The sequence below is a fragment of the Felis catus genome, chromosome B1 (genome assembly GCF_018350175.1).
Source record: "Felis catus isolate Fca126 chromosome B1, F.catus_Fca126_mat1.0, whole genome shotgun sequence".
NCBI lineage: Eukaryota > Metazoa > Chordata > Mammalia > Carnivora > Felidae > Felis > Felis catus.
Window position 1 is genome coordinate 86,466,012 of NC_058371.1, and position 15,882 is coordinate 86,481,893.

At 41.7% G+C, this 15,882-nt stretch overlaps 1 protein-coding gene across 3 annotated transcripts in view; it reads left to right on the top strand.

The window, feature by feature from the left end:
* SETD7 (SET domain containing 7, histone lysine methyltransferase) overlaps positions 1-15,882 on the top strand; it is a 52,611-nt gene that overhangs the window by 12,911 nt on the left and 23,818 nt on the right. For 2 of the 3 annotated variants that reach the window (XM_006930851.5, XM_003984992.6), the window contains exons 4-5: positions 10,123-10,324; positions 15,247-15,436. In XM_006930851.5, coding sequence (XP_006930913.2) covers positions 10,123-10,324; positions 15,247-15,436 — 392 coding nt within the window. Of the gene's footprint in view, positions 1-10,122; positions 10,325-15,232; positions 15,437-15,882 lie in introns of those variants that run through there. The other variant, XM_045055853.1, reaches the window with a different exon arrangement.

Below are 15,882 nucleotides of genomic sequence, written 5' to 3' on the forward strand. Positions count from 1 at the left end.
CTCTGTCCCAAAAATAAATAAACGTTGAAAAAAAAAAAAAAAAGAAAAGAAAATTGGCCCTGTTAAGTTTTCAACCAAGTTCCTAGATAGAAGCAGAATATTTTATTTTTTAAAATTTGCAGGTATAGTAAATACTTTTGGTAGAATAACAAACTTTAAGAAATACACCAGTGTAAAAAGTGAACACGCTTCCCCCTTTTTTCTCACCCCCACTCCCACGCCACAGAGATGCCCACTGTTGGTGGAGAATTGAAGCATCTTAATTAAATATATGCAAGGTAAAATCAGGAAATAGCTATCTACTTCTAAATCAATTTAAATAGCTAAAATGTACATGGTTTGCCTTTTTACTATGATCTCAGCCTCAGACTGTTCGCTAGTTTTGAGATCTTAATCAACAGTTGGCCTTTTCTTTTAGATGGCAAAATGTAGAACAGAAAAACTTATTAAAACTGGCTTAAGTCAGGGGGCGCCTGGGTGGCGCAGTCGGTTAAGCGTCCGACTTCAGCCAGGTCACGATCTCGCGGTCCGTGAGTTCGAGCCCGGCGTCGGGCTCTGGGCTGATGGCTCAGAGCCTGGAGCCTGTTTCCGATTCTGTGTCTCCCTCTCTCTCTGCCCCTCCCCCGTTCATGCTCTCGCTCTCTCTCTGTCCCAAAAATAAATAAACGTTGAAAAAAAAAAATTAAAAAAAAAAAAAAAAAAAACTGGCTTAAGTCAGAACCCAGACTCAGACCAGTCCTTCTTTACCAGATCATTTATCCCACAAATTAGGTCCATGAAAATGGACCTTAGTTTTTAAATTGTCTTTTCAAGCAGCTTTGTTTTCCAGTTTCTCCCCCTCTGTAGAGAAATGAAGAAAGTGTCCTAAGACTAAGATTAGTTAATTGGTACTTAACATCGGCTCTGGTCCTGAGATGAAGGCATTTATGCAGTGAGGAGAAAGGAATCTTGAGGCTTTGTTGATGAGGCCCTGCAGTCTCTCTGGCCCAGTGGATTCACTGGAGTACTGTGGTGGAGTATTATGAAAATGTTTACTGTGCAGAATACTTTGATGTACACATCTCTAATTTTTATACTAATCCCCAGGTCTGAGTGTTCATTTTTCTAAAAATTTTAAATGTTTTTTATTTTGTTTTTGAGAGAGACGCAGTGTGAGTGGAGGAGGGGAGCAGAGAGAGAGAGAGGGAGACACAGGATCGGAAGCAGGCTCCAGGCTCTGAGCTGTCAGCACAGAGCCTGACATGGGGCTCTAATCCATGAACCGCAAGATCATAACCTGAGCCAAAGTCGGCCGTCAACCGACTGAGCCACCCAGGCGTCCCTAATAGTGCATTTTAATGCATTTTTTCCTTAATTGTTCTCATTTCAACCAAGATTTATGGATGTAAAGGCAATTTTGCAGAACTTTTTGAAATTTTAGAATGGTAACAAGAAAGAGGTATTTGGCTTTGGGCTGTGGAATATTAGGGAATTGTGTGGTTTTTAGCCTGATTATGAGTTAAAGTTGAGTGAATTCATTTAGTTATATTTTTCATATTATTGGTGCTCCCCCTTGATGTGCCAGTTAGATTTCAAAGTATTATTTACTACTCCTGGTGTTGATTCCCTACGCTAATGTGTCCAGCTAAGAGGGCTTTTTGTAGTTTATCATTGGCCAAATAATCTAAGCAAAGGTGTCCATTTGGTGGGCCACTGAGAAGGGCTGCCATTTTCCAGGTGGCAGGCCCATGCAGGATTTCTTGTGTTTGGTTTTTAGAAAGCACTTGGTCACATTTCAGGGAAACTGGAGCTGGAATGGACTTCTGAAGTCATGTATTCCAGCCTCCCACACAAGGCAAAAGTCCCTTCTATGTTCCTGATAGTCATCCAGCTTTTGCTGGAACCGGGCTCAACAAATACATTCATCTGTATTGTAATGAACTGTGCTGACGAAAGCAACAATTCCTGTGACATACAGGAAGCAAGGGAGTGGAAAAGACATGGAGAACTTTGATACCATTTGTTCCACTTTGGACACGTTCCCTTCATAACAACCTGTGAAGTAGGCTTTATAATCCTATTTTACATGTGAAGAAACTAAGGCACAGAGAGGTTAAATAACTTGTCCAAGGCCACCTTAGTCAGTAGGAGCTGCAGCTGAGATTCAGGCCAAGGTGAGTTGACTCCAGAGCCTTCCTCTTCTCACTACACCTACCAGTCTCTTCTAACGAGAAGCAAGGAAATAGCTCTGACCCTGACTGCCTTTCTTTCTTGCGTTAAGTTTACTTGAGGTCACTCATTAGCAGTAATTGTGACAAGTTCAGAGTCCTGGGGCGAATGTATTGACTTTCTCAGAGGAGCTTGAACAGCCTTGGTTAGGAGCTTGGCAGATTGATGGAAAGTTTACTTGAAGAATCAACCCACAAGAGCTCTGATCTAGTGAACTTGTTTTCTCATTTATAAAGTGGGGATAATGATACCTACTTCTCCAAGTTGTAAAGATTGAAAGAGAAAACCTGTAAAGACCTTGCAGAGTGGAGACTCCCTATGAGCTAATGCATGAGAAAACATGGATTTCTTTTTGTTTACTCTGTATCTGCGTTTTTCCAGTTTTATGGAGATATTATGGACATATGATATATGTAAGTATGAGTGTACAACATGATGATATGACGCATTTATATTGTAAAATGATTACCACATTCAGGTTAGTTAATACTTCCATCCACTCATATAATTACCTTTGTTTTTATTGTGATAATATTTATTTACTTACTTATTTTTAATGTTTATTTATTTTTGAGAGAGAGAGAGAGAGCTGAGGAGCGTCAGAGAGAGAGGGAGACACAGAATCGGAAGCAGGCTCCAGGCTCCAAGCTGTCAGCACAGAGCCCGACACAGGGCTCGAACTCAGGAACTGTGAGAAGTCAAAGTCAGATGCTCAACTGACAGAGTCAGCCAGGCACCCTGATTGTGATACGGTTTAAAATCTACTGTCTTAACTTTCAAGTATAGAGTATGGTATTGTTCATTATCGTCATCATGCTGTACATTAGATCCTCAGAATTTATTCATCTTATAGCTTGAAGTTTGTCTCCTTTGACCAACAACAGCTCCTCATCTCCCCCTCCCTGAGCCCCTGGCAACTGCCCCTCTATTGTCTGTCTTTATGAGTGAGGCCCTTTGAGATTCCACATGTAAGTGAGGACACACAACATTTGTCTTTGTCTGACTCATTTCACTTAGCATAATGCCCTCAAGATCAAGGATGGATTATTATTTTTATTGTCTTTTATTATTGCTGTTACTATTATTTGTTGATAACAGTGGCTAGCAGAGTTTCCTTAGGATTTATTTTTAGGGAGCAAAACTAAATTTCACTAATTGCTCTTCAGAAATGTTACTGTCAAGGGTGCTGGGTGGCTCAGTTGGTTAAGCATCCTACTTCGGTTCAGGTCATGATCTCACGGTCTATGAGTTTGAACCCCACCTCGGGCTCTGTGCTGACAGCTCGGAGCCTGGAGCCTGCTTCGGATTCTATATCTCCCCCTCTCTCTGCCCCTCCTCCACTCATTTTCTCTCTCTCTCTCTCTCTCTCTCTCTCTCTCTCTTTCTCTTTCTCTAAGCAAACAAAAATAAAGTTAAAAAAATGTTACTGTCATCTTGAGCCTTTATAATAATCAGATACGACAGACTCACAGATCTATTAAAGGATAGAAAAAAACTTTAAAGACAAACAACACATTCTCTTACCTGGAAGCTTGATAGTGTTCCATTCAGCTTGCGTATCACACCTTAGAAGAAATTGAAGTTTCTCGCAGATACAGCCCTAGTAGATGGCTTGGGTTTGTTGTTGATGTTCTTCTTATCTTTACTTAGGTTTCAACATTTTAAGAGATAATATGTAATATAATGCTGTATGTCAATTATATCAGGCTTCTAAAAATATATAATATATATTGTCATATAAAACGATTGCTGAAACAATGTTTTAATACTAAGAGTCACAATTTAATTTGGTTAGAAGTGAGAATTTAAAGTAGAATTATGATTCATTTAAAATTTCTCTCTTGGTTCTTTTTTTTTTAATTTTAATTTTTATTAAAAATTTTTTTTAATGTTTTTATTTATTTTTGAGACAGAGAGAGACAGCATGAGCAGGGGAGGGGCAGAGAGAGAGGGAGACGCAGAATCTGAAAGAGACTCCAGGCTCTGAGCTGTCAGCACAGAGCACGACGCGGGGCTCAAACTCGTGGAGTGTGAGATCATGACCTGAGCTGAAGTCAGACGCTCAACCGACTGAGCCACCCAGGCTCCCCCCCGCCCTTTTTTTTTAAGTAGGCTTCATGCCCAGCACTGAGCCCAATGCCAGGCTAGAACTCAACGACCCTGAGTTCAAGACCCTGAAATCAAGAATCAAGTCCTAAGAGCACTTTTTGTATTCAGTGTTAAAGAAATTTTGAACATGATAATACAGTAATATTTGAATAAAATGCAGATGTGCAGGGCACCTGGGTGGCTCAGTCAGTTAAGTATCCAACTCTTCATTTCAGCTCAGGTCATGATCTTACTGTTCGTGAGAGGGAGACCCCTGTGGGGCTCTGCACTGACAGCACGGAGCTTGCTTGAGATTTTCTCTCTCTCTCTCTCTCTCTCTCTCTCTCTCTCTCTCTCTCTGCTTCTCCCCCCAAAATAAATAAATAAATATTAAAAAATAAAATGCAGATGTGTCATTCTAGATAAATAATTATAAAAATTCCTTATTTCTTTTAAGTTAGTTTTTGTAATTTATTACCAGAAATTTAAGTATGAGAGCTTTGACAAAATAGGTAAAAATGGTCTGTGTGTATATGTAGGGAAAGAAATTTAATTAAAATTGATGTTTCAATTTTCTCCACATTTCTGGTTACTTGATTCAGATGCTGGTGCCAGAAAAATCTAAATCAAAAGACCATTTTTGTAGTTTAACATACCAAAGAAACTGCCAACGTGTTGAAAGAGACTTTAAGAAAATACAAGTCGGGGCGCCTGGGTGGCGCATTCGGTTAAGCGTCCGACTTCAGCCAGGTCACGATCTCGCGGTCCGTGAGTTCGAGCCCCGCGTCAGGCTCTGGGCTGATGGCTCAGAGCCTGGAGCCTGTTTCCGATTCTGTGTCTCCCTCTCTCTCTGCCCCTCCCCCGTTCATGCTCTGTCTCTCTCTGTCCCCAAAATAAATAAACGTTGAAAAAAAAAAAAAAGAAAATACAAGTCAAGAACATTGTATTCAGTATGTTCCCATTTTTATTGAAACAGCCACAACAAAGGTGGGAAAGTACATGATATATACACAGGGGGAAAAAATCTTAAGTGGTACATGCCAAATTGAGAAAGAGTAGTGGGAATTTCTACTTTCTACATCTTTGTAGCGCTGGGGTTTTTTGGTTGTTGTTGTTGTTTGTTTTGCAATGAATACATGTTACTTTTTTCACTTAAAGGAGCATTTATTCCATACTGCCATGCAATGGATCACTCATAAATTATTGCAGATAGAGGAATCTTTCTTGCTTGTTTTTTTTTATTTTTTTTTAATGTTTATTTATTTTGAAGGGGAGAGAGACAAAGAATGAGCCGCAGAGGGGCAGAGAGAGAGAGAGGGAGAATCAGAATCCAAAGCAGGCTCCAGGCTCTGAGCTGTCAGCACAGAGCCCCATGTGGGGCTCGAACTCATGAGCGGTGAGATCATGACCTGAGCCAAAGTCAGACGCTTAACCAGCTGAGCCACCCAGGCACCCCTTTTCTTGCTTGCTTTTAAAGTACATTTAAAGCAGTTTTATACATTTCTTTGACTATTCTAGTATCTCATGATTATTTCCCTGATGCTGTTTTAAGCCTGGTTTCTCAGTAGAAAGCTCACCATCAAACCCATGAGTGTGCATGTTTAATAATAATAATTATTGGGGCGCCTGGGTGGCGCAGTCGGTTAAGCGTCCGACTTCAGCCAGGTCACGATCTCGCGGTCCGTGAGTTCGAGACCCGCGTCAGGCTCTGGGCTGATGGCTCAGAGCCTGGAGCCTGTTTCCGATTCTGTGTCTCCCTCTCTCTCTGCCCCTCCCCCTTCATGCTCTGTCTCTCTCTGTCCCAAAAATAAATAAACGTTCAAAAAAAAGAAAATTAAAAATAATAATATTAATAATTATTATTTATTTGAGCAGTCCCTATGTCCCAGATGATCTTCTAAACACTTGATAGATATTAACTCATTTAATTCTTATAGTAGCTGCAGTTGACAAGTGAAGAAATGAAGCACAGAGTTTCAGAAACTTTCCTAACTTGCAGACTGTATGCCTGTATACTGCATATAAAGAATACTCCCTGCACTTGAGTAACATTGTTACTCTTGTTATGTTTCCTCTCCATCTTCTCAAAGCAAAATTAGCCCAGTTTCCATTTCCATTCTTTCATTTAGAAAATAACCACTTGAAGACAGGCTGTGTCCATATGTTAGAGTGGGGCTGCTTGGATGGATAATGCCTAATTTGTTCCTATAAAAGGTTTTACAATCTAGAGAAATATGACACGTAAGTTGGCCATCATTAAAGACATGGACAGTCCTGTGATGGTTCATGATGAGGCTCCAGTGAGAAAGATGGACCATGGCTGCAGAGGTCAAGGTAGACTGGGGGAAGCAGGGCTCCATGCAGAGAGTGGGTAGGATCTGGGTAAACCAGGATTAGCAGACTTCCTCCAAAATGCAACTCTCAATCCAATTTCCACAAGAAGGATTAGAAAGCTACTTCTCAAGTATTCTCAGAGAGCAACAATTTAGCTGCCACAAAACAGTGCCCTTTTTTTCAGTTTATTTCTTTTTTGAATAGAAAAATGCCAGAGGCTTGAGAAGACTCATTTTTATCCCAAGGTTATTTCTGTTTTGAATGAAAAACCAGAAAATGTGGCCCACAACTTTTTTCCTGGATGTGTCGTCCGGGATTTATAACGTTTGGTTATAAGGGTGCCTGGGTGGCTTAGTCGGTTAAGCGTCCAACTTTGGCTCAGGTCATGATCTCTGGGTTCGTGAGTTTGAGCCCTGTGTCGAGCTCTGTGTTGACAGCTCAGAGCCTGGAGCCTGCTTCAGGTTCTGTCTCTCTCTCTCTTTCTCTCTCTCTTTCTTTCTCTCTGCCCCTCCCCCACTCGCTCTCTGTCTCTCTGTCATTCTCTCAAAAGTAAATAAACATTAAAAAAATTAAAACAAAAAAGTGTTTGGTTACATATATTTTACAGGAAGAAGCAAGCATCACATGGTATGGAAGCTAAGATATAAAGAGGTGTGCTTGGGCTCAGCGAATAAACCAGTGTGAGCGACGACTATAGAACAGGAGTCAGCAAACGTTTTCTGTATAGGGTGAGATGGTAAATATTTTAGGCTTTAGGGACCGTATCCAGTCTCTGGTGCAACTCTGCAACTCTGCTGTTATAATATGAAAACAACCACAGAGGGCACGGAAAGGAATGTGCGAGGCTGTGTTGCAATAAAACTGCATTTACACAAACAGGCAGCAGACCGTGGCTTGCCAGCATCCCCTGGAAGAAAAAGTTAGAATGGCAGAACCTTTCACACCAGACTAAGAAGCTTTTATTTTCTTTCCTCGGTGACAGAGAATTTCAAAGCCTTGTCATTTTTATGGCCCTAGAGAACCCAGTTCATGTGATAACATGCCCCTTTTGTCATCAGATTTCATCCAAGCTATCATACAAATTTGCTAAGGGGGCTAAGCTGTTTCTTTCAAGCAGGTGCTGAAAAATAACGCAGTAAGTTTGCTCTCCGGTGCCTTAAGAATTTGCATTTGTGGGGGCGCCTGGGTGGCTTAGTTGGTTAAGCATCCGACTTGGACTCAGGTCATGATCTCAAGGTCCATGGGTTCAAGCCCTGCATCAGGCGCTGTGCTGACAGTTCGGAACCTAGAGACTGCTTCAAATTCCGTGTCTCTTCTCTCTCTGCCCCTCCCCAACTTGCACTCTGTCTCTCTCTGTCTCTCAAATATAAGTAAACATTAAAAAAATTTTTAAAAAAGAATTTGCATTTGTGCAGCTTTGTCAGTCGGGCTAAGAGGGAAATAGCTGTTTGTTTTGATGCTATGATACTAACGAGGACAGGCTCCACGGTAAGAGGATAGGACAAACTCCTGGGGATGGTTACAGGGAAGTATGTGCAAGTCCATTTTATTGTTTCAGGGATTTGCAAGACCCATGCCATGTAGATTTGATCTTCAACCTGAGAAATACTGGCAGACTCGTCTGTCGGGATAATTCTGCTCAAACACACACAGGAACGTTTTGAATGCTCCCTGAGAATCTAGTCAATAGGGTTCCCAGGTTTAGCAAATAACAATCCACGGCACCCAGTTAAAACAGCATTTCAGATAAGCAACGAGAAATATTTTAGGATAACTGTGTTCCCTTCAATATTAGGGACATATTTAAACTACAAAAACTATCTGTTGTCTTTCTGAAATTCAAACCTAACTGAGCATCCTATATTTTATCCGGCCATCCTAACTGTGAAGATAGATGACGAAGTTGTTTTTCACACCATCTACTGCATCATTGCGTCCGTTGATTTAGCTATCTTTCGACAGGGTTGTTGTTATTTTTGTTTGTATTTATTTACCTATTTTTTGGCTGTTGGGGGAGTCTAATGACGGTCGAATCTCATTAGTTCCAACCTCACTGATACAGAATTGTGATTACTTATGCAAGGGCTATGCTAAAGTGCACTTCATTCTCTTCATGAATTTACTCTGCCTGTTTATCACTGGTAGTACAAACAAAACTGAAAGAGAACTATTTATCTCCTTGGGAGACTACTGATAGTGTAATTACAGTGTGATCAGGGGCTACTGTGTTGTTTAGACTGTGCTTTTCATTTAATAATTACAGCTCACTCTGTCATTCAGTAAGCAAGACAAGACCTTACCAGGCACAGTCAGGTGCGACCACCTTAGTCCTCATGGCCCCCTTTGCGTCCCATCTGTCCCCACTACACAGTGTGTGCCTGCCAGCCTCTCCTGTTTGTTTATTTTGTTCATCATGCTCTCTAGAACTTCCCACAATGCTCGCTACTTAGAAGGCACCCTATAAATGGTTGTTGGTTGAATTGATGAATGAACACTATCTGCAGGTACTAAAACAAACTGTCTTTGTTGCTAATAAACATCTTACATTTTAAATTTTAAAACTTATTTGAGCTGGTCTTTCCCTTATTCCAAATTGCTGTACATAAAGGGAGTTTTTGGTGAAGTTAGTTTCCTTGCATTATGACCTTTGAGAGGCTGAAAACATACTGAAATTCCAAAAGTGTTTTATGAGGAGCGATGGAGAAGTTATTGAAATTTCACCATGAGCACCCCCGTGAGCTTGCTTCTGTTCTAGAAGTATGGGTCTCGACACTGTCGGGCTACTAATGATATTAGCAAGGCTCAGCCTGCAGTCTTCCTCACTTGCCCCCATTTGCCCTGATCATGCGCACACACACATGCACACGCACACATGCACACGCACACACGCATGCATTTACTTAAGTAAATTCCCATATATCACCCAAAGAAATGGAAGGGGTTCTTTGATTGGCTACCAATTATGATTGTCACCCATAAGTAATACATTTAATGATTTAAACAAACACGTAGACATTTACATTCTAGACCACTTCCGTATTATTAGATACTTACATGTACAAGCAATCTAAAAGAGCTTGAGAACTACCAGTGAGGTCTGGACCCCTCTTGAGGGAGTTAAGCATCAATGGTTTATGTGTGATATGCCACCATTTCCATTGCCCGGTATGGGTCGGCATCTTAGCCTTGAAACGTATTCAAATGAGGCTTGTTCTCAGCTTCCACCTGTACCCTTGTTCTTCTCTATTTCTGCCAGCAGAGAAAAAGGATTAATAAGAACCAGGAAGTTAAGAAGTAGATCTCTCTCTGTCTCTAATGCTACCTGTATCTCGGGAGTGTTTTTCCCAGCGATCTAGGGAATTCAGGAGATGGGCAGAATACAGGTCAGCATCAAACCAGAGCTGGGCATGCAGTGCCTTTCATGTGGTCCTTTCTTTTCAGAGAGCACAGTCATGATCTGACCATTCCCTTTTGTTCTCCCTTCTCTCACAGCACCCTGGAGGGATATTATGTGGACGATGCCCTACAGGGCCAGGGCGTGTACACTTACGAGGACGGAGGCGTTCTCCAGGGCACGTATGTAGACGGAGAGTTGAATGGTCCCGCCCAGGAGTACGACACGGATGGGAGACTGATCTTCAAGGGGCAATACAAAGATAACATTCGGCATGGAGTCTGCTGGATATACTACCCAGTAAGCCCGGTGACTGTTCATTTTGCTGGAATGTAACATGTTTCAAGCCGATGCTTTGACTCCTCACAATGAGGAGTAACATGTACTCTCTATGTTAGAAAATATCAATCTGTGAAATTTGAGACTCACAGGAGCTGAAGCCACCAGCTTACAAGGTGTGCCCCTCACTGGTACTCACTGTCCACTTAGATTGTTAATCTTAGCAACTACTATTCTTTCCTCTTCAGTGGTGTTTTGGAAAGGAAAGAATAGTCGTGATTCAAACAAATCAATCGGAACAAAGTGGCTTTATTGTACCACTAATAAAGACCAAAAAAATGCATGCTTTTTAAAAATAGTCTTCTGATATACAGAAAGAGATGGAATATTTCACTGTTGCACTTCATTCTGGTTCTCATACAGGAGACTGATCCAGCAATCTCCCATCTTTTGGGACTTACCGCACTGTTATTACTCGATTGTACAACCCTACTCCCTACTTTATAAGTGATTTATGGCTTATGTTGTTTAAATTAAGGTGATTAAAGTTAACTTGCCTTTGAGTATGTGGTAATATTTCCCAATATTTCTAGGGTTTACTGGAGCAAAAAGATGTGGCAAAACTCATTGGGTTGGGAATTAATGCTCTAATTGTTGTTTGCATTTCAAATATCCCATCTGTTATTAGTTAATTTCCAGAAAATGTGTCAGAAAATAGACCTTAGGAAATATTTTATCTAAAATTTTATTTTGTCCAGGGCACCTGACTGGTTCAGTGAGTAGAGCATGTGACTCTTGATCTTGGGATCATGAGTTCAAGCTCCATGTTGGGCAAAGAGCCTACTTAACATAATAATAATAATAATAATAATAATAATAATAATAATATTTAATTTTGTCCAGAGCTTAAGTCAAAATACAGTTTTTCTTACTCTGAGACCTATCTTCTTATGATTAAAAAAAAAAAAAAAAAGATCTATTACAGGTATAACAAGAAAAATAGCCCCCAGCTAAATCTACTTACACATTATTGTTCTTTAAAAATAAGTTATACTCGGGGTGCCTGGCTGGCTCAGTTGGTGGAGTGTATGACTTTTGATCTCAGGGTTGTAAATTTGAGCCCCACATTAGGTATAGAGATTACTTAAAGATAAAATCTTGGGGCGCCTGGGTGGCTCAGTCGGTTAAGTGGTCGACTTCGGCTCAGGTCATGATCTCAGTTTGAGGGTTCAAGCCCTGTGCCGGGCTCTGTGCTGACAGCTCAGAGCCTGGAGCCTGCTTCGGATTCTAGGTCTCCCTCTCTCTCTATGCCCCTCCCCGTTCGTGCTCTGTCTCTGTCTCTGTCTCTGTCTCTCTCTCTCTCTCTCTCTCTCTCAAAAAATTAAATAAAATTTAAAAAACAATGTTTTTAAAATAAAATTTTAAAGGGGCGACTGGGAGGCTCAGTTGATTGAGCGTCTGACTCTTGATGTCAGTTCAGGTCATGATCTTGCGGTTTGTGGCATTTAGTCCCGTCAGGCTCTGTGCTGACAGCGCGGAGCCTGCTTGGGATTCTCTCTCTCCCCCTCTCTCTGCCCCTCCCTCCCTGTCTCTCTCTCAAAATCAATAAATAAACTTTAAAAATAAATAAATAAGTAAAATATTTTTTTAAAAGTTCTACTCTAGGGGCGCCTGGGTGGCACAGTCGGTTAAGCGTCCGACTTCAGCCAGGTCACGATCTCACGGTCTGTGAGTTCGAGCCCCGCGTCAGGCTCTGGGCTGATGGCTCAGAGCCTGGAGCCTGTTTCGGATTCTGTGTCTCCCTCTCTCTCTGCCCCTCCCCCGTTCATGCTCTGTCTCTCTCTGTCCCAAAAATAAATAAACGTTGAAAAAAAAAATTTTTTTTTTTAAATAAATAAATAAATAAATAAATAAAAGTTCTACTCTAGGAGCAGGGCAGAAGGAAAGAATACCGCAAAAGATCTTTTAAATGATTGCCCAGACGTTTAACATATCTTCTTAGTAGGCTCTGCAATAGATCAAAAGTCCTTTCAGTCACTGCCTACAGGGCAAGCAGGAAGAGGGAAGTGGTGCAGGTTCTTAACCAGCTTAGGAAGACAGAGAGTTTTGTTGTTTCAGGAGTAGGCCGATTGAGCATCCTGCCGCCTGGCACTGGGGATCTGCCGATGCGACAGTAAATCATGGAGTCAGGGAAAGTGGAACTCTGTGCGTGCAGTTGGGTATAGGGAAGAGGCAAAATAGGGATTACCAGATCCTCCTACTACTTGTCATCTTACTTGTGACTAGGATCAATTAAAGTCTCTAGAGGAGATCACCTTTTGTATGAATCAGCCTGCTGTATTAATTATTATCTTATTAAATACCCAGAGAACACTCTGCCTTAGGAAAGAAGCACTGGGGAGTTATAAGCTTTCAAAATTAACCTGGGATAACACTTGCTTTATATACGGTATCTGTTGGCAGTGGAGAGGGCTAATGACATCCCTCTTCTCTCTGAATTCAGAGCCCACTAAGAAATAGACCTAGGTGTCAGAGATCAAAAGGTCGGTTTTATTATGACCGTGTTGGGTCGGAGACGTGCTATGGACCCAAAGTCAGAATGCACTTCAATTCCTTCCTCCTCTGAACGGAACAGTTGGACCAGCTGCAGATAGAGCTCTGGGAAGTCACGGGTCTCCCCAGGGAAGGAGGGCCTGCCCGGGGGAGCTTCCCCAAGGAAAGGGCAGGAATGGAGAGGGGTGCAGGTGCAGCCTTAGGGCACGGACAGCTTCCAGGACAGGACCTCTGGGGGCAACAGGCTTTGCCCTGTCACCTCCACCTAATAGATGGGTGGCGGTGGCTGTCAGACCCCGCCTTCTCGCTGCTCAAATGAGTGATTCCTTCTCCCTGAAGGGGAGCCTCTTAGCAAAGGAGAGAAGGCAGCAGCTTCCTCCCCAGCACTCCCTGACACAGCAGACAGGCACCTGTTTTGTGATATGGGGTCAAAGCAGAAACAAGGGGAGGAAAAAAGAATGGCTCCCCTTAGAGTATTTATAAGCTTACTCTCAGGACAGCTTATTTCTTTCAGAATTTTACCTTGGAACAGTGACGTCATTTTCAGTTAAAAGTGTTTACGTCCTGTTGGAAATAAAAGAACCTCTGCTTTATCGTACTAGACAGAGAAATTCACCACCACCACCCCCAAACCAGAAGTTTAGAGTATTAAGGGAGAAAAATCTGAGACCCTAGAAAGACAGAATTCTGTACAAATAACTGGTAACGTTGGCTTACATTAGTTACAGCATATGAGAAGCAGAAACGCCCTAACACCGTTCTGCTCAGTAATCACCCCTGAAAGCCTGAAGGCAGATCTTGCAGGAAGTATCATCCCCGTTTATGCTGGGTTATTAAGAATTAACTCTGGGAGGAGAAGGAGCAATAATATAGCTCTAATGCGCTTTCTGTCCATGAAAAATGCTGCCAAGTATTTTTCTTTTTATGAAAGTGCTGTGATTCATTTTTAAATTTATAAAGTCTTTTCTCCAAAGAGCAATCAGACTATGGAGAACTATAGAAATCACGTACCTGATGCTATTTATTCCTGCTCTCTCTCTGTAAGCAGCCGTTGGGATCACTCAGAAGTCATCCTGTACTACTGTCTTTGAGTAGCTGTTTCTAGAACCTTTGAGTTGGAGAAGTAACCAAGCGTTTAGAATATGTCATGGCACTACTCTTGTTACCTCAAACCCAAAGAGGTCCCAGATTTTCAAAGTTATACCATAAAGACCTTCGGCATGGGCAGTAAAAAAGGAAACATTTCTTGTTGTCTAGATTCAGTTATTTTTTGATTAGTTATTAGATTATTTTTTGGTATCCCAGTTCAATTCAAAAAGTATGTGTGGATCACCTACTATGTCCCTAGCATTTACCAGGCTACAGAATTGTATGATAGCCTCTGCTCTGAAGTATTTAATGACCTTTAGGAATGAAAGCAAGTGACAGTTAAACAGGAAGCACAGCTGGCTTCTCTCCTGGAAGGAGGCAGAAGGGAACAGTAAATAAAGAAAAGTGGGAAGAAAGTGGTGATGGGGGAGGGAATAGAATTCAGTTGATTTTTTTTTTTCACTTTTCCTTCTAATGCCATAAAAAATGGTGGTGTAGGATTCTTAGAAAGGCAGTGTCCAGAAGTCCTTTTTTTGTCTGTTAGAAAATGCAGGGGCACCTGGGTGGCTCAGTGGGTCGGTTAAGCATCTGACTTCAGGTCATGATCTCACAGTTCATGGGTTCAAGCCCCACGTCAGGCTCCCTGCTGTCAGTCAGCACCGAGCCTGGACCCTCCTTTTCACATCCTCTGTCCCCATGGCTCTCTGCCCTTCCCCCACTCACGCTCTCTCTCTTTCCCTCTCAAAAGTAAACATTTAAAAAAAGAAACTGCAGACAACTCTCTTTACTCATGTACACTAAATTAATTCTTAAACACATCTGAACTAAAGATTTTTTTAATGGACCAGAAATCCAAAATGCCACATAGAGAAGTGAAATGGTATGAATAGTGAGTAAAACCATCTTGCCACAGTTCCTCATCACATTTGGTATCGGCCCAAAGTAACACTTATTGTTACATTTCCTTTAAATGTTTGTAACTAATATTACAAATACAACGTATGTTCTTCTTCAAAAACAAGCCAAGAGAGAGTGTCAGTAACTTGTGACCAGTGCAAAGTGCAGCTTGGTCTCTGACTCCCTAAATCAGGCTTTCTGTGCTTCTCTGCATATAACCTCTAGCCGTTTATTTGTACGGGGTTGGATGAGAAAGTAAGTATGCATCAGGTTTTTCTCTGAGTTCTTAAGCTGTTACGTTACTGCTATCCACGAAGGGAGTGCACAAGAAAAATTTCTTGAAGTCGTGCCGTGTGGATAAATACTATATATAATATTTTCTGGCTTTTGGCTTCTCCCATCAGGATGGAGGCAGCCTTGTGGGAGAAGTAAATGAAGACGGGGAGATGACAGGCGAGAAGATAGCATATGTGTACCCTGACGAGAGGACCGCACTTTATGGAAAATTCATCGATGGAGAGATGATAGAGGGAAAGCTGGCTACCCTTATGTCCACTGAAGAAGGAAGGCCTCACTTTGAACTGATGCCTGGAAGTAAGTTGGATCTGCTTCAGAAGCATGCTCTAATTCCAAAGCAGGTTGTTAGGGCATAATTGAGAGAAGTTAATTTCCTTGTCTAGTCCACTTTAATCATGCATTAGTCAGCTTTGCTGCATAACAAACACCTTAACATCTCAAATACAGGTGATAAGCTGTACTCCAGCTGGTCTGGGGTGGGCTGGGCTGGGCATGGCTGGACTTGAGGCTTCTTACTGTATTGTGTCTTACCGGTCTTAATTCTGGGGCCATCTGAAGGGATGTTGGTGGCCTGGGTCAAGATTTTCCCAAGTGACTTTCCCAAGTCACAAGAAGTCAGAGCATGAGCAGACACCTATGCTGCCTCTGAAAGCTTGGCTTGGAATTGACATAATTTCACCCACTTTTCATTGGTCAAAGCAAATCACATAGTCAAGCCAAACATCAATGAGACGGGGAAATAT